The sequence below is a fragment of the Chanodichthys erythropterus genome, chromosome 5, assembly GCF_024489055.1.
Source record: "Chanodichthys erythropterus isolate Z2021 chromosome 5, ASM2448905v1, whole genome shotgun sequence".
NCBI classification, from domain to species: domain Eukaryota; kingdom Metazoa; phylum Chordata; class Actinopteri; order Cypriniformes; family Xenocyprididae; genus Chanodichthys; species Chanodichthys erythropterus.
Window position 1 is genome coordinate 20,013,522 of NC_090225.1, and position 25,787 is coordinate 20,039,308.

General features: G+C 36.1%; 1 protein-coding gene across 1 annotated transcript; it reads left to right on the forward strand.

Annotated features, from left to right (window-relative positions):
• The first annotated feature begins 5,740 nt into the window (after positions 1–5,740).
• prkcha (protein kinase C, eta, a) lies at positions 5,741–24,738 on the forward strand. The gene is made up of 14 exons (XM_067386502.1): positions 5,741–6,670; positions 12,719–12,782; positions 13,490–13,643; positions 14,367–14,401; positions 14,500–14,582; positions 14,858–14,987; positions 15,100–15,233; positions 15,515–15,655; positions 16,041–16,214; positions 19,803–19,957; positions 20,728–20,866; positions 21,973–22,161; positions 23,612–23,758; positions 23,915–24,738. Exons 1-14 carry the CDS (start codon positions 6,320–6,322, stop codon positions 24,161–24,163), a joined length of 2,145 nt encoding a protein of 714 aa, XP_067242603.1. The 5' UTR covers positions 5,741–6,319; the 3' UTR covers positions 24,164–24,738.
• The last annotated feature ends 1,049 nt before the right edge of the window (positions 24,739–25,787 follow it).

The window sequence follows — 25,787 nt, forward strand, 5'->3', positions numbered from 1 at the left end:
TTGGACAGAGGGTTCTCTGTATGTCAGATAATGGAAAACAAATGCTCTGTGTGTGTGTGTGTGTGTGTGTGTGTGTGTGTAGTCTGTGGCCTTTGCTCTCTCCTGCTGTTTCTAATATGCTGCATTAGCTTGAGAGACCGCCCAAAGTAAGGCTGTCTGTAACACATGCACAATCTCACATGTACTTAGAGAAATATGGTAGTTGTGTTATTCTTGAGGTGTGTGAATAAAGCATTGTGCAGCTCAGGATGACAGTAAGATTTCACCTGCAGGTAAGAGGTGTGGTCAGTGACAAGATAACGGCTTTGTGTGGCATTACCAAAAACGCATGATGAAACCATAGTGTAGTGAGATCTAATAAGATGTTTTATGGTTTGCAGAAGATTGGTGTTGAGGTGAATCTCACAAAAAAAAAAAAAAAAGTTTTACTAAAGATAAAAAAGTATTTTCATTCTGTGTTATGGCACTATTTTCATGAAAATTAAAGAGAGAGTTCACCCAAAAATAAAAATTCTGTCATCATTTACTTCCCCTCAAGTTGTTCCAAACCTGTATAAATTTCTTTGTTCTGATGAACACAAAGGAAGATATGTGAAAAAATGTTTATAACCAAGCTGATCTTGCCCCCCATTGACTACCATAGTATATAATTTACTATGGTAGTCAATGGGGGGTGAGATCTGCTCAGTTTTCCAAATATCTTCCTTTGTATTGTCATATTGTTTAGCATTTGTTTCTTTTTATAATTCCTTTTATTCTCAATGATGACTGCAATTAGTTTCTCATTACTTTAAAGGTGCCCAAGAACATGTTTTCAAAAGATGTTATATAAGACTTAGGTGTCCACTGAATGTGTCTGTGAAGTTTCAGCTCAAAATACCCCATAGTTTTTTTTTTTTTATTAATTTTTTTAATTGCCTATTTTGGGGCATCATTATAAACGCGCCGATTTATGCAGCGCGGCCCCTTTAAATCTTGTGCTCTCCGCCCACAGAGCTCGTGCTTGCCTTAAACAGCTATAAACAAAGTTCACACAGATAATATAACCCTCAAAATGGATCTTTACAAAGTGTTCGTCATGCAGCATGTCTAATTGCATAAGTAGAGTATTTAATTGGATGTTTACATTGATTCTGAATGAATTTGAGGCTGTGCTCCGTGGCTAACGGCTAATGCTACACTGTTGGAGAGATTGATAAAGAATGAAGTTGTGTTTATGAATTATACAGACTGCAAGAGTTTAAAAATTGAAAATAACGATAGTCTTGTCTCGGTGAATACAGTATATTAGCATACAGTACATTAGCAACATGCTAACGAAACATTTAGAAAGACAATTTACAAATATCATTAAAAATATCATGTTATCATGAATCATGTCAGTTATTATTGCTCCATCTGCCATTTTTTGCTATTGTCCTTGCTTGTTTACCTAGTCTGATGATTCAGCTCTGCACATCTAGACGTTAATACTGGCTGTCTAATGCCTTTCATAATGTTGGGAACATGGGCTGGCATATGCAAATATTGGGGGCGTACATATTAATGATCCTGACTGTTACGTAACAGTTGGTGTTATGTTGAGATTCGCCTGTTCTTCGGAGGTCTTTTAAACAAATGAGATTTACATAAGAAGGAGGAAACAATGGAGTTTGAGACTCACTGTATGTCTTTTCCATGTACTGAACGCCATGTAAATTCAATTTTTGAATCTAGGGCACCTTTAATACAGTAATTCTTATAGCATTACAACAAAAAATTGCAGTTGATTTAAAAAAAAATCAAATTACATTACATTTTTGTTTTTTTGGGTGAACTGTTTGACAGGTTTTGTAATTCACCCATTCACTTTAAATATGGAAGTAGAAGACATTTTAAAAACCATGTGTGCCTGTGGGCCTTTTGAGTAAATGTGTAAAGAAAAAAAGCCTTTAAAACAACATTTCATGCTAAGTTTCAGTGAGTGAAAAAACGAGATCCACTGCTCTTGGATATCAGACAGGAGTTATGTCTCTTTTCAGCCTGAATTTAGTCCTGCAGTGATTGCTTTACCTTTAGACCGCAATCCATATTCACACACCAGCAGAAACATCTGCTGACTGTTAACCGCGGCCTACACAAGGTGATTTTGCCGTATGACTGTCTGATTTCTTTTCATGTCGATTGGCCCTTTCATGCAGACATCTGCTTTTTCCCTGGACTTTTTCTGCATCTCTGTTCTTCTCCTTCCTCCTGAATTGATTTTCATGCTCTATCAGTAACCGTGCTCCCTGTGTCACAGACATCCAGTAAATCATTCTGAAGACTCTGTTAGGAAGAAACAAACACACCCAATCACACACTACCTTACCTCTGTTGTGACTCTTTAGTGTTTTCTAAAATTCTTGTCGCTCTCTTTGCCTTCTAAAACCTCTAATTCTGTTTCTGACGCCTTGGTCTGAGCTGAGACCATATCACATCTGGAGTTCATTTTACTCAAACGCACACACACACACACACACACTTACCCTGCCCTGTGTCACACACTTTCTCCTCTGCTTTAAAACACTTCTGTTCTGTCCTCTCTGCTCTCTCTCCCTGTCACTCTTTTTTTAACTTGTCTCCCCAAACACTCCATCATTCACTCTCTCTTTCTTTCTCTGATTTTTGTTTTTCTTCTTTTACGCCCTCCTGCCGCAGCTGTTGCCATTCCCAAACACTGAGTAATAATACCAGCCAGTAAACGCGCACTCACACACACTTTGGCCTTTCACCCATAAATACCTCATCCACATCTCTACGAGTCACACGGCTTGACATGGTGTAGCAACAGTTCAATAAATGTAAGCGTAACAGTGTGTGTGTAAATGACAGATTTGGGAACTATTTCAAACTCCTGCTATGTGCTGAATGGGATTTGGAGGCTTTGCTGAGTTTGTACATGTGTATATGTGTTTGGTCAGGTATGGTTAATGTCTATAACAGAGCTTCAGTAAACATGCGTGACTGTGAACTGGGGCTAGTTGTCACATCGGGATGCAGTCGCATCATAGTAGGCTACCTGTCAATTATTTTTTGTTGTTAAATCATGATATATTTTTGTTATAGCTCAACATAATAAAATCACTCTTACATACAAGATACTATTTATAAACTTAAAATAAATCAAGACAGATTTTAACTGAAATATTTCACTGTTTTTCTTTTCAGAACAAGGATGGATCATGTTGTTTGTGTTTTACATTTGTGTCTTTTAAATGTCATTATTTTATGTAATTTGTTTTTTAATGTTTTATATTTTCACTGTTTTATTAATTGTTTTTTTCTGCTTAAAAGACTATATATGTGACCCTGGACCGCAAAACCAGTTGCACAGATATATTTGTAGCAACAATATATTGTATGGGTCAGAAGTATCTATTTTTATTTTATGCCAAAAATCATTAGGATATTAAGTAAAGATCATGTTACATGAAGATATTTTGTAAATTTTCTACCATAAATATATCAAAAATTTATTTTTGTGAGTGGATATGCATTGCTAAGGACTTTAAAGGCAATTTTTTTTTGCACCCTCAGATTCCAGATTTTCAAATAGTTTTTATCTCAGCCACATATTGTCCTATCCTTACAATATGCTACATCAGTGGAAGGCTTATTTATTTAGCTTCCAGATGATGTATAAATCTCAAGTTTTAAAAAAATTGACCCTTATGACTGGTTTTGTGGTCCAGGGTCACATATAAGCTTTTTAATGGCAAACTCCATTGTGACAATTTACCCCACTACTGGGACAACAGCTTATTTTAGTAGCTAAGACTTTAAGGTATGTGTGTACAAAGAAATTATATATATAAATATATATATATATAACACCAGAGGCACACATATGTCGTAAAATACACATTTGCTCAGGATAACTGCCTGATTTCAGAAAAATCCTTGTGACCAGAACAGTTCTGTTCTCCACAATGGCCTGAGTTTAAACTCTCCCACACTGCGCTCTGGGTGAAAAGGGCAGTTCTTTAATGAAGACTCAGGAGGGGGCTAAACCATGAAGACCATTAAAGGTGATTTGGTGCTGAAGACATGTTTTAATACTGGTTCATTCCATACAAAACTAGAGAGAGAGAGAGAGAGAGATGCTGAGATGTAAGGGTATGACAGCTGAAACAACAAAGTCAGAGGACAACTTAACTTATGAGTAAGCTGTCCATAAAGAAACTGAACATGTATATGTTTGTAAAATACAGGTAGGCATGAAGGTTGAATACTTGAGCATGAGTGACTCCTGCTGGCTATTTCTGGTGCTACACCAGAATCACCAGGGGTGCGTTTCCCGAAAGCATCGTTGGTGAACCATGGTCGTAAGTCCCATTGAACTCTATTGGTAACGATGGAACTTGCTAACTTAAATTTAATATTAATTTATTTATAAATGAAAATGGGATGATGTTCATAAACAGGAATTTTGTGAGCTGAATTCCTACGACTGTATGACGTATTATAATGTTACAGTATTTATGTTATTTGTAGCCTATACCCTTGAAATTAAAGGGTTAGTTCACCCAAAAATGAAAATGATGTCATTAATTACTCACCCTCATGTCGTTCCACACCCGTTAGACCGTCATTCATCTTCAGAACACAAATTAAGATATTTTTGATGAAATCTGATGGCTCAGTGAGGCCTGCAATGCCAGCAAGGTCATTTCCTTTTTCAATGACCAGTAAGTTACTAAAAACATATAAAACAGTTCATGTGACTACAGTGGTTCAACCTTAATTTTATAAAGCGACGAGAATGCTTTTTGTGTGCCAAAAAGAAAGAAAGAAAGAAAGAAAGAAAGAAAGAAAGAAAGAAAGAAAGAAAGAAAGAAAGAAAGAAAGAAAGAAAGAAAGAAAGAAAGAAAGAAAGAAAGAATGCTACTTTATTCAACAATATCTAGTGATGGGCGATTTCAAAACATGAATCTTATGAATCTTTTGTTTCGACTCAGTGGTTCGGAGTGTGTATCAAACGGCCAAAGTCACGTGAACTATTGAAATTTCGAAACACTTATGACGTAATGAAGCCTCGTTTACTGAAATCACATGATTTTGGCGCTCCGAACCACTGATTCGAAACAAATGATTCGTAAAGCTTCGAAGCTTCATGAAGCAGTGTTTTGAAATCGCCCATCACTAGGTATTGTTGAATAAAGTCGTTATTTTGTTTTATTGGCACACAAAAATTATTCTCATCTCTTTATAACATTAAGGTTGAACCTCTGTACTCACATGAGCTGATTTAAATATGTTTTAGTAACTTTCTGGGCATTGAAAAAAGGAAATGATCTTGCTAGCAATGGAGGGCTCACTGAGCAATCAGATTTTATCAAAAATGTCTTAATTTGTGTTCTGAAGATGAACGAATGTCTTACAGGTGTGGAACGACACGAGAGTGAGTAATAAATGACATAATTTTCATTTTTGGGTGAACTAACCCTTTTAAGTAGCCTAGCTAATATTAACCTTCCAATAAATATTTATTTTTTATACTATTGATTATACATCTTTTCATTTGTTTATTTAAAATGTCTTCCATATTTTATTCAATAAAATAATCAATAATTTTATCTATTATAAAATTACGACTTTAATCTTTTTGACTGTTATTCCTTTACGAAACCGCTAGGTGCGCGCGTCCGTTAATCAACATAAATGTACATTAGAAAATCCTGCCGAAAGGTGGCGGAGGTTTCCAGAGTCACGCTCACAATAAAACAGGTGTGTTTTCCTTGTCCACATATTCCACATGCAGGTAGGACTACTTCAAAGATGGTGCACCCATGTCTTTGTTTAAAGAAAAATATCTAAGTTTCTCTCCTGCAACACCCTATCGCTCAGTTTGTCTGCCTAAAACATACTCAGAAGTTTATGAGTAAGTTAGCCTAAAGACCGCTCTTATCTTACACGCGTTGGAGTTCAAACTTCAGCAAATATGGACGGATTGTGATAGTGTCGAGTAGAACTTTACAAAGCCGATCTCTTAATACCTCGCGTAACAAATAAAACAGTAAGGTTTGAAGAGAGAGCTTGAAAGAAACTGTTATTGTTATGATTGAATCCCCTGAGGGAGACGTGTATTCATGCGTAAACTCCTTCACTTCCCTATTCAGTCCTCTCGCTTCAGTCCTTCCGCAAAGCAGGTGTTTTAAACAGCGCCTTGTTTCAGATGCAGAGGCTTTTAACTGGTGTGCGTTTGCGCATTTACACTCTCCCATTTAAGTGACACAATGTCCAACATTCACTAAGTCAGTTAGGATAAGATTTGCTAGGCTCCAGTTTAGAGGACATCATGAAGTTTAACGGGTATCTGAAGTTGCGCATCGGCGAGGCGGTGGACCTGAAGCCCACGACCACCTCTTTGCGACACGCCGTGATGTTCAACAAAGCGAACCAGACCTTGGACCCGTATATCATCGTAAAAGTGGACGAGTATAAAATCGGACAGACTCATACCAAGCAAAAAACCAACATGCCCACTTATAACGAGGAGTTCTCCGTTAACGTCAACAGCGGCAAGCAATTAGAGTTGGCCGTTTTTCATGACGCACCGATCGGGTACGATGACTTCGTGGCCAACTGCACCATCCAGTTTGATGATCTGATGAAGAGTACGAACAGAGAGGAGTCTTTTGAAGGATGGGTGAGGAATGTTTATCATATAGATGGCTCTTCTTCGCCTGATAACAAAATTCTGAGAAATTTATTTGCTTTTTAATTGGTAGGGATTTCATTTCCACATGTATGATGTTGACATCTGACACTTTGAATCATATAGTTGGAACAGTTCAGATATGTTTGCTCTGAGGGGGCAGACCGAGCGTCTATGGATCTAACTGGTGGTATTGTGTTTGTAGAAAAGTGCATGTTGATGAGGCCAGAATGCAATTAATAATGCTAAAATAAATATATTAGTATTGTTTATATCTGTGAATTACTGATATATACTTAGTTGGACACTAAAGACAAAAACCATAGTGTTGCATCATAAACAGTCAGCATACTACAAAATGACTTGGGGAGCATCATTATGCATCATCCCACCAACTTTCTTGTGTCTTTAAACAAAATGTACGTATGCAATTATGCATTTGGTAGAGCAAAATGCTTTACAATGCATTCAAGGTATAGCTGTATCTGTTCATATTCCCTGGGAATCAAACTCACGACCTTGGCATTATTAGCACCATGCTCTACTGTTTGAGATGCAGGAATGCTATGAAATGGTAAATAATTAGGAATTGTTATTCAAAACCACAACGGAAACACAAAACGGCAAAGGAAACCAATAACATAAGCAACATATGCCTATACTGTTTTAGTTTTAAAGTTGCTTTAGTTGTTTCGGCAAAGTAGGCTATACATTGTTTTTGTGCAATCTTTGTGTCTTCTGTAGGAACACATTACAGCCCTCTCTATCTGTGGCTATGATATTTCTACTTTTTTTAAATATATATATATATATATATATATATATATATATATATATATATATATATATATATATATATATATTTAATTAAGTTTATTTTAATACAAATGTTATATTAGTGTTCTATATTAAACAAAACGAGAGTCTGGTGCTACGGTAAAGCTCATTTCTAGTTGGTTAAACTAATGGTGTTTCAGCACTCTGGTTTCCCCTAAACCTCAATGTTCTTTCTCTTGTATTTTGATGTGTATCTTTGTTTTGTCATGCTGTGTTGTATTGCGTGGTGTTCTTTTCTTTATTCTGTTCTATTGTATTCTGTTGTGTTGTTTCTTTTAATCTCTTTTGTTTTGTGCATTGTGTTTTTCTTCTGTGTGTGTGAACAGCAGATATGTTTAGAGGTTATGAGTGTTATCATTTTCCACCATCAGAAGTGGCTTCACACTTACACCCATATGTCCGGCAATGCATTGCACGCTGATCCAGAATCAGGCGATTGACTGCAGTTCAAGACACAGAGATGCTAATTCAAGATCAGTGTTCAATGAAAGGAAGTCAGGACTTAATGCAAAGTCAGTCAGTACTGTTTGGACCCTCAGTTTCTCTATAGGTGGGTTGCGCTGTAGGCGCGTTGACATCTTGCTCTGTGGTTTTAGCATCATCGTATGGTCTGAACACCACAATTTCCATGTCTACACATCGCCCTCGGATCTAGTTTATTTCAGTGTGCGTGCTAACTCAACACTGCTGCAAACTACTAGGAAAACAGTAGTTATAAAACACTTAGTGTCAGCATTTCAGTGACCAGGCCAAACATGCACACACAACACTGCTTGTCTGTACTCAGCAGAAGTGGTGAAAGTCTTCTTCTAACTTTATTAATCATCCCAAGTACCATTAGTTCTCTTTTCCCATAATGCATGTGCACAGGAACATTATTTTTAGACCGACCGATCGTCTTGTTTTACGTGTCCTGACAAATTTGAACATTTGTTCATCTAGTGGACAGTAACATGGACTTAAACTTTGTTATTAGCATCAGTCAGGGTTATTTTAGGTTAAACTGTGTATAAGGGGAAGTATATATTTTAAATTATTAACTTGTTTAAAGTGCTTGTTTAATTTTTTTTTTTTTTACAAATGTAATCTCAATATGAGGGACCCCCCCCCCCCCCCAAAAAAAAAACAAACAAAAAAAACAAAAAAAAACATAATGCATAATATAGAATTGTTTGTTAAAGGAATGTTTACAGTAGTTTTGGATGAAGTATGACATTGTCACAGCTTGAAATATCATGTAAACCAGTGGATCTCTCAACCTTTTGCTCTACCACCCCCACTCACAACTTCTCAATAAAATATTTTAGAGATTATAACTAGAATAGTAAATATAACCTAATAATATCTTGATTTTTAGTTGTTTTAGCTTATTTCAATGCTTGTTTTGTCTTGTTTTGAGTCATCTTGAGGCCCCCTTGAAGTTTGTTGAGGCCCCTCGAGTGGGCCCCAGACCCCTGGTTGAGAACCACCAATGTAATCTGTGCAGTATGCATCTAAAAACAAATTTCACTCAAGATTCAAAAAGTTTCTGGTTTAAATGTTTAAAATAAGAAAGAAAATGTTAGGATAAGGGACTCAGAACAGAACCATTCTGGAAAAATTGGGTTATCTAGTCAGACCAGACTAAAGTGTGCATGAATTAATTGGTAGAGGACATACCTTTGGCTTGTGTAATATTCTTTGTTTTGACTGTGACACCTGGATCACATCTTTAAGGGCTGAAGCGGGGGTTTTGGTATTGCAGTTTACAGTAATGAAAGTATACGTTACCATTCAAAATTTTGGGGTCAATACAGTTTTATTAAAAGAAATTAATACTTTAAAGGGATTAGTTCACCCCAAATTTTTTTTTTTTACTCGCCCTCAAATTGTTCCAAACCTGTATAAATTTCTCTGTTCTGCTGTACACAAAGGAAGATTTTTTGGAAGAATGTTTGTAACCTAGCAGATCTCGCCCCCCATTGACTACCATTTTTTTTTTCCTACTATGGTAGTCAATGGGGGTCGAGATCTGCTTGGGTACAAACATTCTTCCATATATCTTCATTTGTGTTCAGCAGAACAAAGAAATTTATACAGGTTTGAAACAACTTGAGGGGAAGTAAATGATGACGGTATTTTCATTTTTGGGTGAACTATCCCTTTATTTCAGCAAGGATTCATTTACATTGTTAGAAAAGATTTCTATTTCAAATAAATACTGTTCTGAATGTGAATCTGAATTCATGAAAGAATCCTGAAAAAAATAAATTTCCACAAAAATATTATTTTCAACATTGATCATAACAAGAAATGTTTCTTAAGCACCAAGTCGGGCTGTTTTTACTGTATATCTGATTAAATAAATGCAGCCTTGGTGAGCATAAGAGACTCTTACTGACCACAAACGTTTGAACTACTGTGTGTATGACCAATTTCTATTGAGTTCCACATGAAGTTTAGTCAATCTCAGAGATACACAGCCTCTGCAGGTTCTGCAGCTGCAGATCACATAACCACTAATTAATGAAACTCCACTTTCATTCTGTCTGGGCTGTGGGATTTTTTTATTTTTTTTTATTTTGCCGCCAATGTTCAGTCTCTTGTTTGTCAGTGTGTGTGTATCTGTATTTGTGTAGAGCCTCAGGCTTTTGGGACAAATGGTATGTAGTGAAACCTGCAGTTCAAAACACTACACAAAAGTAAGTGTGTGTTAGCTTATATGGGAACTGCCTCTAGGAATCCAGCAGTTTCTGTTATGCAATATCAGTCAGTGAAACTAGCATTAAAAAAATTGTATAAAAATGGAGACTCCACACAGTCCGTGTGAATTGGTCTACTTTCAATTCAGACCAAATGAAAGGAAGTATATGTGTGGTCAAAAAAACCCATTTCATTTGAACTCCAATGAAAGTTGCTTTACAAACAGATGTGTTTGCATTACCTTTTTAAGATTTTTTTTTTTTCTGTTTTGTTTGTTTTTTCATTGTTTTTTTTTTTTGTTTTGTTTAAATTTTCTATGAAATCAGATTGCTCTGAGATTTTTCAGAGAATATATTTCATAAAATATATTTTATATTTTCCAGTTATTTTATCTGCAAATATACAATAAAATAATTTATGCTGTCAGGTGCAAAAAATGAAAACACAAAATCTGAATAAAGGGACATTTACATAGATTAACATAATTCTTATATAAAAAAGTAGTTGTGTTTTTTTGTTATTATTATTATTATTATTATTATTATTATCATCTGGAACATTTCTTTTACCCATGATTCTATAAAAAGACACTCACACAAGCACATAGGGTTTAGTTCTGTATCAAATGCAGGTCTACACATGCCCACAAAATTGGTTTTCCACAGACGAGTTTACCACAGGCCCATGAACACCCCACTTAATCTCTCACTGTCTCTTTCCATTTCTGAGTTTGTCTTTCCATTTATCTCTTTTCTCTTTTTTGCTCTACAGTAAACTGAAGTACAGCTCTAATATTTCACTTCTGCCTGACCTCATTTACATTTTCCGTGGTGTAAAAGTGCATCTGCTATCAGTGTTGGACAACAAAGCAGTGTTTGCATGATTGGTTGAATTTGGCACAGATATTGCTTCTTAGGTCATAGAAAAGTCATTGGAATTTCTGTAGTCATTGAATATTATTATTATTATTATTAGGGGCCAAGCACTGAAGGTGCGAAGGCACCTATTGTAATCGTTAGATTTCTTCTTCTTCTTCTTCTTCTTCTTCTTCTTCTTCCGCTCTTGAAGTCTATGGCAGCCCATACAACCCCTTTGCGGGAAAGTTGTGAAATTTGGCACACAGTTAGAGGACAGTCTGAACTATGTCCATACCAAATTTGGAGTCTCTAACTCAATCCCTCTAGCGCCACCAGCTGTCCAAATTGCACTTATGTTTATGTTAATAACTTCTGAACCATAAGGGCTAGAAACAAAATTATTTTTTCCTCTTATTCCTTGGGTCAAGAATCGATTGCACTTTTTCAAACTCCTCCTAGGCCGTTACTCCGATTTTCATGAAAATTGAACCAGATCATCTTCAGACCATGCCGACAAAAAGTTATGGAATTCAAGTTGATTTCTCAAACCACTTTCGAAAAACACGCGAATGAATTGTACGTAGTGCTTGCAAAAATAGACATAAGGCTGTATCTCCGCAACGCTTTATCGTATTCAGACCAAATTTGGTACATGTCATCACAAGCATGACCTGAGACATCTTTCAGTGTTTTGGCTCAGTGCCACCTACTGGTGCGGAAATATGAAAAATATTTTTGTTTATAACTTCTGATGGGTTTGTCCAAAAATCATAAAGTTGGTCTCGTAGGATTCGGGACATCATGCCGAGTCGAATGATAACAATTTTCCCATATCAGACATTTTGGCAGTAGTTTGCCATAGTCGGCTGAACTTACTGTCTGCCATATTGTTTTTCTTTAAAAACCTACTTTTCCGAACTCCTTCTAGACCGTTGCTCCGATTTTCACCAAAATCAAACCGTATCATCTTCAGACCAGGCCGACAAAAAGTTATGGATTTCAAGTCAATTCGTCAAACTGTTTTCGTATACCCGAGCACGACTCTTGAAGCTGTATCTCTGCAATGCTTTGACATATTGACCCCAAACTTTGCAAATGTCATTGTCACATCACTCTGACCATACCACAACAATTTGGACACAGTGCCACCTATTGGTCAAAAGTGATGAACCGGTAAATCCCCATTTTTTTATATTTTTTTTTAGTTCTTTTGCCTAAAATTATCTTATTAGGTCTTTATTTGCTCACTGTTGCTGTTAGTCTGATGCTCCCAGCCATGTTGGCTGGCTTCTTGTGCTGTTTTTTTGTGCTTGGCCCCGTAATTGCTGCTTGCAGCTATATTTATTATTATTATTATTATTATTATTATTTGTAGTTACACTCCATTCTTAAGTGTTTCTTTGTCACAAATAACTGTAAAAACAGAAGTGTGTTGGTCAGAAAGCCTGTTCTAGTATCTAAATTATAAGTTTGATTTGTTTAACATTTTTGTCACTGCATACCTTTACTATTTCTATTTTTGTCATTTTGATCACTTCACTATTATTCAAATTTTTAATATATTTAATGTAAATAAAGTAAGAATAGCTTATTTAGTATTTAATATCTAAAGTTATATTTAATGCAATTTAAAAGTTTTTCTCAATTCCTGTTTGTGTTGCAGGTTGACCTTGAGCCTGAGGGTAAGGTCTACATCCATGTTAATCTCACAGGCTCATTTATAGACGGTAAGTCCCTCCTCTCTCATTTGCATAGCTCTTTCTTTCTGTCTCAGTCTTTCTTTCTTTTAAATTTCTTTATGCGGAAGTAGAACTTTTACTGAGTGTCATTTGAAAACATTGATTCGACAGTCAATCTGACCTTGTTTCGACGGGAACATAGAAGCGTACCGAGAACACACAGGGTCTGTTTCATAGCTACTGATGGAGTAAAATGAATTGCACTGTCTAGGCCATTATGCTGGAAAAACACACATACACTTTTCACTAAAAGAAGGAATCCTAAATTCCTCCCCTTGCTGTTGAGATATTGGTTTACTAACTGTTAAACTGCTACCAGACTTGTCAACACATGTTAGTGGTACTCTAAGACACACAAAGCCAACTTCAGTCACAGGTTTTTTTTAAATCGACATCTGTCAGAGCATCTTGAGCATCATGCTTGAAGTGTACGCTATGTGTGAATCGCGCACACACACTGTGCAGAAGTGTGTAAAGCTGGCTTCCTTTAAAGGCCTGTGGTTAGGCCTTCAGAGAATAGACTAGACTTAATAATAGCAGTGAACTATGGGGCCTGCAATCTATCACTGTTCCCCCCTCACATATTCAAAAGAATGTTTCATTGCATTACAGGAAATGTCTATGTGTTCTAAAAAGATCATGCATCATGATTCATAAAGAAGTAATATTTTTTTTTCCTGTATCTTTGTCTTTAGATGATGCTGGAGGAAACGCACGTACCTACAAGGAATTTAATCGAGTACGGCAGCAGGCAGTCCGAAGGAAAATCCACCAAGTTAACGGGCACAAGTTCATGTCGACCTTCCTAAAGCAACCAACGTTCTGCTTCCACTGCAAAGAATTTATATGGTAGTGCACTTAACACGTACATGCACATCTTTTTTAACACATTCTTTTTTATAATTGACACTTTTTTTGTGAATTTTAAAACATGCAACTGAAGCTGTACAAGTTAAAATCCCCTTGAGGAGTAATCATGAGTCTTTGAGCAAGGTATTAATATTCATTTGCATGGGAACTGTCCCTGTAATAAGGTTTTTGTAAGTGTTTTTAACAACAGCATTATCTAAAAATTGTGCATCTGTGGTATTCTGCAGGTTGAATTTAAACGCTAAGAAAATTTTAAACCCCTGAGATTGTTACACTCATACTGGCAGCTGAAAGCATAATCAAATTGGTTAAAATCTTTAATAAACTCACTAGGTGATGCGTAAAATGTTATAAATGATTGCCATTTGAATTTCGAAGAGACAGAGACATGCTGCAGGCATATATTCCTACAAATTAGTTATTTGTAACATTTGAGACATTGCAGAATGTCATGCAGAGTTCATTATTTGGTAAGTGGGCTAAATTTTATTGACAAGCCCCGTTTAGGTGACGCTTTCTTTTGTATGTAGAATGGCTTTTCTATACAGACAAAGTTTATTATTATAATCAAAACTTGCACATAACATAAATAGGGTTCATTATGTAAAAAGTATTTTACAGGTATGTTTATGTCCAAATGTTTAAAGTCAGTGACTGCACAAACTTTTCACAAACATTATGTGCGTTTTCTTTGTGTTTCAGGGGTGTTTTTGGAAAACAGGGCTACCAATGTCAAGGTGAGTAGACACTCTGTCTCTGTATTAATGATTATTATGTGTATTTAAATTCATTGTAATGTAGGTTATAATCAGCTGTGTGTGTTTGTGTGTGTTAGTGTGCACCTGTGTGGTACACAAGCGATGCCATCAGTTTGTGGTTACGGTGTGTCCACGCATGAAGAAACCTGCCAAGGAACAGGTAACACGCAACCCTAACCCTATAGTGTGTGGGGATTTTCACAAGATGATTTGATCTGGTTTTGCTTTTCATCTTTGGGCTTTTTATTTGAAATTTTGCCCATAGAATTACAGAGAAACTTGCAAACTGTGTGTTGGAGAAATGACTACTGGCTTTGTCCAGATAAACACAGATGCCATTTCTCCACCTGCTAGTCAGAAGAAGAATTGCTGAAATGTAAAAATAAATAAACACTCAGTTTTTTTTTATTATGCATTTGTTCCTTTTCATTACAGACTACAAATCAGGGTTTCAGTATAAACATTCCCCATAAGTTCAACATCCACAATTATAAGGTTCCTACCTTCTGTGACCACTGTGGCTCTCTGCTGTGGGGCCTCGTACGGCAAGGATTGCAATGCAAAAGTACTCACTTCTTTTCTTTTTTGTCAACACTCCTTGTTCCTCAGAAACCCATCAGTCTTATTCATACTGTTTTGTGATGCTCATCTAGTGTGTTGTGTTTTTATGTCTGTAGTTTGTAAAATGAACGTCCATATCCGCTGTAAGGGAAATGTTGCACCCAATTGTGGAGTCAACAATGTTGAACTGGCCAATAAACTGGCAGAAATGGGCCTTCAGCCAGGAGGAATGACCAAACGCAACTCCATGGTACGTTAAATACACGCATGTGCACACAATCTTTTAGAAAGTAAAATTTGTGATCTGATTGTCTGTGTAAATCTCTCTCAGTTGAAGTTTATTGTGCTTTATTGATGTTTCACAATGCTGCATGCAGGGAAAATAGGACAAAACAAAACTTTAGGGAAGTAAACAATGAAATAAGAGAAGTAGCACAAGACCATCCACAGAATAATAGTGAAATGTATAGCGCTGAACAAGTAATAATCTAATGAAGTTTAAAAAAAATCACTTGTTCTCTCTCTTCTCAGGGTCTCACAGGTATGGACACTCAGTTCCGGACGATGAGTGTGAGAGGAGATCGAAAGGAATCTAAAAAAGAGCAGAGTTGGAAACTGGGAATCTCAAACTTCACACTTCTGCAGGTGTTGGGAAAAGGCAGCTTTGGCAAGGTCTGTAATATTAATATTATCCCTATTTACTAAGTTCATGTAGCACACATTTTTTACACAAAGTATTCACATTTTTATCCTTTTCTGAAATAAAATACATGTTACAGTCATTCACCTGCTTAAAAATATTACTCTCTTGAATCTATGCTTAATGTTTAAAAAACTAACCTTTTTAATTTATTTTTGCTGTACACTGGAAAAACTGATACGCTCTGAAAAAAACATTAGATCATTGCAGTACTAATTACTTCTAAACATTGTAATATGCCTCAGTGGGCTGTGCTGTTTCATATTAAAATAATTCTGGCCGAATATGCCATTACAAATTAAAGAAAAGACCCCCGACATGCTTTTAAGTCATGCTGTTGATACTGTGTGTAAATAGGTGATGCTTGTCCGGTTGAATGGTTCAGATCAAGTGTTTGCAGTGAAGGTCTTGAAGAAAGATATCATACTGCAGGATGATGATGTGGAGTGCACCATGACAGAAAAACGAGTGTTATCCCTCGCTTCCTCTCATCCTTACCTCACTCAGCTCTTCTGCTGCTTCCAGACACCGGTGAGAAACGCATACATACGCAAACACATGGCGGTGATGACGATACATAACAACAGAGCATAGGCGGGAAAGCTGTTGTAAGAATTTGAAGAAAATTACTGTGGTTTGGCAAATAAATAAATGACGGACAGTTGCATACACATTACCAATATTTTATCATGTAAGCTTTATGATATACCTCAAACACTTTATGGTATGAAAAGGAATTTATAGTGTTAATATTATTTAGCGAGTCTACAAAGGGCTTGGATATGCAGAGCATCCGCAGTTTTATGTATATACAATGTTCTCTGAATAAGAGCATGTAGTTTTTCACATCATCGGTAGGTGGCAGTAGAGGATTAAGCACAGGTCAAACATCATCAGTGCGTTTTGTTCTGGGTTACATTCTGCTTGGCATTTTCTGTGTATTTGCAGTTTCCCTTTTTGTATGTTGTAAGAGGTCAGCTGTCCACTATAATCTGCTTGTATGTTTTACTTGAAGCCTGTAGAATAATGTAGAGGTCACCGAATCCCATAGCATAGCTTTTACAATCATACAGACCCACTTGAAATATTATACACTCTGTGGCATTTGGTTACGGTGTTGTATGTACTTACTCTACCTTAAGTGTACAGAAGGTTTTAACAACACTGATTGTAAAAGGATTTAAAGACAGACTTCATGTTCATTCCAACAGAACAGATCTGACATGATGACCTCTAGGGATTTATTACTGCAGAGTTCACGTGAACATGGATGTACAGGAAGATCCTCAAGGTCTCACTGTTGTGTGTACAGTGTAATTGTGATGAGGAAAGGAATTTATGAACCGGTTTTTCTCTGCTCCTTCACAGCCCTGACACACGCAATCAATCTCTTAAACCTCCACACGTGAGCGACATACAAAGCACACTCATGACCTTCGGGGGCCAGGTTACTTGAGATAGCAATGCAATGCGGCGGTAAAAATCAATGATCTCAGAGGGCCTGCGGTGTGTGGGACTGTTTCATAATGATTGTGTGTGTCTATGTTCGTTAATGTGATGGGTTTGATCATTAGTGGATGTGCCATGCTGTTTTGCTATAGTGCAAATCTGGTCCACTTTGCATATCCTAGTGAAGAACCGCTCACTTGGACAGGAAGTAAACGTCTTACTGATTAAAAGCAGCCAACCAAAGTCAGTTAAGGTTTTACATGTGATTTAAGGGAGGATAAATTGGAAATGGATCATAAAACAGTAACAGATTGATATGGAAGAGTACCGGCCTTTGAACAGTTATACAGAAACACAGAAGAAATTATCTTTAAAGGTGGGGTAAGTGATATTTCAAAAACGCTGGGCATTGTTGATATTTGAAATCCACTCAAACAAACACACCCCTCTCATCATTGCTCCGCCTCCAAAACTCACCCTCCAATCCTACCCGGCCTGGGAAGTTTTTCTAATATTAACGCAGGTTCTAAAGCTCCTGCCTAGTCATAACCCTTAATTTTCCAGTGTTTCTTCTGAGCTTTTCTCTTTTTTTTATTGTGCCTTATCTCTATTTCTGCAGTCTTTCTTCAAATATTCCTCTTACTCGTTCTCTCTCCTTCACCGTCTTACGCTCCCTAATGCTGATTGGCTATACACGCTTGTTGTTGTTTATTCCTGTGTTGGTCCAATTAACTTCCAAACAGTGTTTTTGAAATATTGCTTACCCCACGTTTAATTTTGCTCTCGACCATAGAAGTCATTCAATCTCATCTCATAACTGATATTTGTCATATTTTTTGATTGAATAAAAGTGATCAATTCTGATTGGAAATTCACCTAAATTGTCCAAATAATTTATTATTGTATTATATAATATATAGTTATAATATTAATTAATGGAATATTTGGTTTAGCATGTTACATGAATTAAGTTAAGAAAAATAAATAATTAAAAATGTTAGATGTATTTATTGTATTATGAAAAAAATCAAATAACAATTGGGAATAATTTTCCCTGGTGGGATTCTTGTCCCAGTATTCAGGTAAAAATTGCTTCCTTTCATAATTTTTTTTTTTTTTCTGTAACAGACAAAATTATAATTTTAATAAGATGTAATATAAGTCTAAGGTGTCCCTTGAACGTGTCTGTGAAGTTTCAGCTCAAAATACCCCATAGATTTTTTTTTTTTTAATGAATTTTTTTAACTGCCTATTTTGAGCCATAATTATATATACACCGATTCAGTGCACGGCCCCTTTAAATCTCGCGCTCCCCCACCCCCGAGTTCTCGACTGCCTTAACCAGCATAAACAAAGTTCACACAGCTAATATAACCCTCAAAATGGATCTTTACAAAGTGTTCGTCATTCATGCTGCATGCATACATCGATTCCTGTGAGTACAGTATTTATTTGGATGTTTACATTTGATTCTGAATGAGTTTGATAGTGGCTAATGGGCTAACATTACACACTGTTGGAGAGATTTATAAAGGATGAAGTTGTGATTATGAATTATACAGTCTGCAAGTGTTTAATAATGAAAATAGCGACGGCTCTTGTCTCCGTGAATACAGTAAGAAACGATGATAACTTTAACTACATTTAACAGTACATTAGCAACATGCTAACAAAACATTTAGAAAGACAATTTACAAATATCACTAAAAATATCATCATATCATGGATCATGTCAGTTATTATTGCTCCATCTGCCATTTTTCGCTGTTGTTCTTGCTTGCTTACCTAGTCTGATGATTCAGTTGTACACATCCAGACGTTTTGCCATGTGTATTGCCTTGATCATGGGCTGGCATATGCAAATATTGGGGGCGTACATATTAATGATCCCGACTGTTATGTAACTGTTCGGTGGTATGTTTGGATTTGCCTGTTTTTTGGAGGTCTTTTAAACAAATGAGATTTATATAAGAAGGAGGAAACAATGGTGTTTGAGACTCACTGAGACTCACTGTATGTCATTTCCATGTACTGAACTCTTATTCATCTATGCCGAGGTAAATTCAGTTTTTCATTCGATGGAACCTTTTAATATTTTGGATTATGCATCATCACCCGGTATGCTAAAGTCATATCAAAATATGGTCAGTTTTGCAGTAAATGCGCACTAAGTATTACCCTGTCCTTCGTCTTCCCACATCTTACCCTTCTGATTATTTCACAATCTGAAAATGATTGCTTTTCACAATTGCTTTCCAGCTTTGTGTGCAACACGGATCATAAGGTCAGTAAACTGACTATGGGTGGTCCCTGGGTGTGCGGTCTGAGTTTGATACATACAGTATGCAGTGCTAAACTCAAGTATGCTCTCAATTCAAATTTATGATGCTTTTGATTTTAGATCACCTTCCAACCATCCTAATCCCATAATCCTGTGTTTCCTACAGTCTACTTTGCTGACTAAACAGCACTTATGTTTCTGCTACATCTCGCTCTCCCATGAATCTTCAAATGGCTCTGACATGCTGGTTTTACCGTCTGTTTGGTTTAAGAACTGTTCTAAGAGACTTCCTGTATGAATCTGGATTTCTTAATGTTGTAGGTGATAATCTAGTGCTTATTGTTGTTTTATAGCGGAATATTTATCTTAACGTTTTAATCCTTTCACAGGATCGTTTGTTCTTTGTAATGGAGTTTGTGAATGGAGGAGATCTGATGTTTCATATTCAGAAATCCAGGAAGTTTGAGGAGAACAGAGCCAGATTCTACACAGCGGAGATCACGTCTGCTCTCATATTCCTTCACAGCAAAGGGATTATATACAGGTTAGACGCACAAATGCACTCAAAACAGAAATTAAAAAGATATTTCATCCAAATTGACAATTCTTGCATCATTTACTCACCATTACCATGATGTTACGAACACTTTGTTCAATAGAACACAAAAGGTGAAGATTAGATGAATGTTCAAGCTGCCTTTTCCAAACTACTGCTATTCTTCTTTTGTGTTCTATGGAAGAAAGAAAGAGTTTGGAACAGCATGATGGTGAGCAAATGATGACACAAATTTTGTTTCTCGGTTGAACTTTTCTGTTCTGTGAATTCTCTGAAATGTTTTCCTTACACTTCCTTTTTTTAATTACCACTCCTATGTCCTCTGAGGTTTATTACCACCGTGAGACTAATTTTTACCTCAGCGTTTCCATTATTACATACCTTAAACCACATGGACCTTTAAAGCTGTAGTGCTTTACTGCTTCGACTGGGAAACGGCACTGAAGCAGAGAGTAAAATATGAGTTGGCTTACATGGCAAAATATCAGCACTCATGCAGTTACTGTTGACTGAATATGAATTCATGATAAAGTATAAACATTATTTTGAGTGTATGTGAGAGCTAAATAACCATTTTGACATGAAGTGCCATTTGTAATTTTTCTTTAAGAAGGAAGTGATTTACCAAGTGATTTTTCATGCAGAAGTGATTTACCAAGTAAACAAAAATATTAACACAACATTTCTCTTTCTTTCTCTCTCTGCCATAATGGTCTGAATATGGACATATTGTTATATGTGTATGTGTATTATTTCAGGGATCTGAAGTTGGATAACGTTCTGCTGGATAAGGATGGTCATTGTAAACTGGCTGATTTTGGCATGTGTAAGGAGGGAATGTTTGAGGGTCTTGTCACGGGTACCTTCTGTGGAACTCCTGATTACATTGCTCCAGAGGTGATTCAAACACTCATGACATTCTATCTTGCACTCAGCGGCTGTCTAAAACACACACAAAATTATGCATCTCAGAATTCTAGCATAATCAGAAGTGAGTCAGAAGGACTTTAAGTATCAGATGCCAATTCAGATTTCTGCTCAGAGTTGTTCACGTTCACTGAAATCATTTATTTCTATGGCAACACACAAGACAAATATGGATCCTTTTTTGGCTTTGATGTTATTAACAGAAAAATATTTAATGGAAAAAAAAATACTTAATATTACAAATATTTAATAAATTATTTCACAATGTTGAGCTGAAATAAAATAAAAATTAAATAATACATGAAAAATGTATTTTATTTGCCAAAGCGTCATTTCTCATTTTCATTTAAGTTCAAGTACTAAAATTACAGTACCACTTTACAAGAATTTCTCATTTGTAAACATTAGTGAATGCATTAACGAACATGAATTAATAATGAACAAGTATACAAAATGAACAATTTTAAAAAACGTGACCCTGGACCACAAAACCAGTCATAAGGCTCTTTTTTTTTTTTTTTTTTTTTTTTTTTTAATTGAGATTTATACATCATCTGAAAGCTGAATAAATAAGCTTTCCATTGATGTATGGTTTGTTGGACAATATTTGGTCGAGATACAACTATTTGAAAATCTGGAATCTGAGGGTGCATAAAAATCTAAATATGGAGAAAATTGCCTTTAAAGTTGTCTAAATGAAGTCCTTAGCAGTGCATATCCACTCACAAAAATAATTTTTTGATATTTACAGTAGCAAATTTACAAAATATCTTAATGGAAAATGATCTTTATTTAATATCCTAATGATTTTTGGCATAAAAGAAAAATCGATAATTTTGACCCATACAATGTATTGTTGGCTATTGCTACAAATTTCTTAGCTGACAAGAGACCACAGTGTGGTCTTCTGCTGCTCTAGGTATTTTAGATATAAACAGTATGCTTCTATTGGTGTCAATATGTTTGGTGAATAGATAATGTATAGAAATGTGTGATCAAGGTGTGTGAGAGAGCGTGAGAGAGGGATGGTAGGATGTCCTAAATGTAATAAATGTGATTTTTATATGTTCCTATAGATCCTTCAGGAGATGCTGTACGGGCCGTCGGTTGATTGGTGGGCTCTCGGTGTGCTTCTGTATGAGATGCTATCTGGCCACGCCCCCTTTGAGGCAGAGAATGAGGATGACCTTTTTGAGTCCATCCTAACCGAAGAGATTGTCTACGCTTCCTGGCTCGGCACAAATGCTGTGAACATATTGAAAGGGGTGAGCTGCTCAGTGTTCGCTTTAGAGACCTGGAGTCGTCCAGACATGAATTGCCCTGAATAGAGCAGTGTCTGCTTTTATGTCTTGATTAGTGGGAGGCATATGGTGTGATTTAAACTGTCAGTTCATGCAACAATGAACATCAGTAAACAGTAAATAACTCCCATCTGATCTCTTGCTGTCCCTCGTACTCTTTCCCTCTCTTACATAACTATATTTAGCCTCGATCCACAATCCACTGCTCTCACATGACTAGCTAAAAATAACGACTCTTCACATCAAATATACACAGGCACACAACCCCCTGCTCTCACTCTATAGTGTTTGCTCTCACTGTGAAGCATAGTACCGGTAATATTACTGGGGATGATTTTTTTTCTCCCTAACATGCAATTTTTGAAGGACCATTAAATTCCCAGTTGAATCTGGAAATTCTACAGCAGAATGTCTTGATATTTGCTTGGGATGAAAAATACTGAAAACCTGGGACATCCAACATGACATTGACCTACAAGAGTCAAAGAATAGATCAATAGAGAGGCTAAAAAGCATTCTAATTTTGGAATAGCAGACCTCCGTCCTGTTGCACCGCTGTGCTGTTATCTGATGTAGACGGCCCAGAAATATACACAAACCATTGTAAGAAGCAATGGACAATATGGCATAGGTTATTGGCCAATATTTTATATTTATATTTTATTTATTTTTTATTTTTACATTGAGATTACCTTTATTGTCATCTAATGCTCACCTAAAGTTAATCTTAAAAACACTAGTAATGCCATTAAATGCAATCTTTAGCAAATCAAAATGAATATACATTTTTTATAATGCACATTATGCCTAAATTCACTTGAACCATTTAAAAAAAAAAAAAAAAAAAATTGATTTTAGTATTTTATTCATTTAGACAAAATGGTATAGGATTTTAATAAAGGCTATATTGTTTTTTTCTATGTTGTTTTTGCTCAGTAAAACTGGATGATCCCTCTGAAAAACAAGTTTGTCGTTGACGTATGGTACCCAGCTACGCTTTATAATGGGTGTCAGATTTACCTGAAGTGTGTGTGTGTGTACATGTTTGTGTTTTAGACGACCATAGAAGTAGGGCCGGAGTTGATTTGATTTAATTTAATATGATTTAGTTATATTTGATAGCACACATTGATACTCTCGACACAACCTCCCACAAATGATTGTGTGTTATATACACGTTCTCGAAGGACTTGAGTCTGATTACTGATATTTTAGGTTTAATCCTACTATGGAGATTTGATATCATAACATTCAATAGCTTTGGGCACTTTCTTTTTTTATTAGTGAATTTGTTTTTAGAAACAAACTAATATATACAGTATATGGTGTGTATTACCATTTTACACATTTAAAGTAGGTGCATGTTTTACAGATATATGCATGATGACGAAGTTTTTGGTTTTATTTTACTCAGTTTCTGACAAAGAATCCATCCCGCCGTCTGGGTTGTGTGGCTGCAGAGGGTGGAGAGACTGCTGTAACCAGTCATGCATTTTTTACTGGCATTGACTGGGACAAGCTAAACCGGCGAGAGCTTGACCCACCTTTCAAGCCCAGAATTGTGAGTGTAAAAATTAAATTAATAAATAAATAAATAAATAAATATATATATATATATATATATATATATATATATATATATATATATATATATATATATATATATATATGTAAATGTAAATGCAGATTTATATATTTTAAAATCTAAAATCCCCAGAAAACTGCAGAAGATGTGAATAATTTTGATCCAGACTTCACCCAAGAGGATCCTACTCTTACACCCATTGATGACGGCATCATCCCATCCATCAATCAGGACGAGTTCCGTGACTTCTCCTTTACCTCTTCTGAACTCTTGAAAGTGGTTTCGGAAATGCAAAGTAGAGACGAAGAAACGTGGGATGTTATGAAGAAGGAACGGAATGCAGGAGAATTTGGTGATGTGATAGAACCAAATGAATTGTGACAATTGAAACTTGCCGGAGCAGTCTAAAAGAACATTTGGATACCAGTTTATCAAAGCCGGTTCATTTCAGTGGCCTAGCTTTTTGGTCTGTACCTAAACTATGAGAATATTTTTGGCCTATGTTTCTGCTTTAGCACAAGAGTATAATTGTCTGGTTGTCAGATGCATTGTGAGTGATTCGCAAAGATCTCCATGAGATGCTTTATTCAAGAAGACACCAGTTTACACCAATCTGATCAACAGATGAGCTGGTCTGTATTTAACTGATGTAACAGTGTTCATATCTAAATGTTTAGGAAACTTGATTTGACCCTTCTGCACTTGCCAGAACAGACAAATGTCATGCAGGAGCATCACTAATTCTGTCCGAATCATTCTGGTGTCAAGGAACAAGATTCAAAATCAGACCCATGAGAATGTTGGATATTTTAAATGGAAACTAGTTTTGTAAAATATTTTCATACATTTCAGTTTACGTGTGCAGTTTGTTGTTTTGTCTATTGTTTGTTTGTTGTTATGTTTTAGGTCAGAATTTCACTCCAGCATCTGTAGATGTATTTTATTGTTGATAAAGGTTGCAGTATTGAGTTCTCTTAGACCTTTTCTGTCTGTGACTCCACCAGAAGCCATCTCCCCTCTGTTGTTCTGAGGGGTTAAAGGCTAACACACTCAGGTGAAATGCTGACCAGTTTCAATTTCTTATATTGAGGCCAGTGACTTTTCCTTATCCTCATCATTCTTTAATGTTGTTTATATGGACCTTCTCAGTCCGAGCAGAGCAAAACATCTTTTGCCATTTGCTTTCATGCCTCTGCATATTTGCCACTGATTTCCCATTATTACTTTTTGTGCAGTAGTTTCAGTTGTGAAAACGATGTGTAAGAGAGTGCAAAAAACTTTATAATCACTATCAAATACATCCAGATATAGTATTCCTTGCTTAAAAAAAAACAAGCCTAAGACGGTTTGCTCATCTTAGTTTTTAAATGTTTTTTTCCAACACACTCGCATTGCAGTTTGTAACTATTTTGCGATTTAGCTGAGTGGTGGATAATTTGTATGAATCAATATGATCTAATTTTTTTCTACTTACACCCCATTGAAGGTTAGATGTAGAGGTGGGCCTTTTTTCTAAGAATCGTAAGTTTCCATATGCATGTACAAAATCTCCACCTCGACATGAAGTCCCCAAGTCCCGACACGAAATTGATGCCATTTATGACAATCCACATGCTTGTGCTTCTTCTGACACAAAGGTCGTGGATTTGCAAAGGTCGCTTTGTATAGGCACAATATTAGACTTGGAGACCAGGAAACCAGCTTAGGCTGGTTTAACCATGTTTTTTTTTTTCATTAGGGAAAGGGAGGGTGATGTAACCTCTTACATTTAATCAAACAAGAAGCTAATGGTCAGTAGGGATCCTCATCAACTTTTAAAAAAGATTAAGGTTGGTTGCTGATGGGTTGCTTGCAAGGTAAAGTCAAGCTTTGATGAAAACATTAACCTAATGAGAATAGTAATGAGTGTCTTTGGGTGTTCCCTGAACATTTTCCAGTACCTCAGTAAAAACCTACAAAATAGAATGGTTGATTTTTGCCTTATCATGCTTCTGCTAGCGGTGAG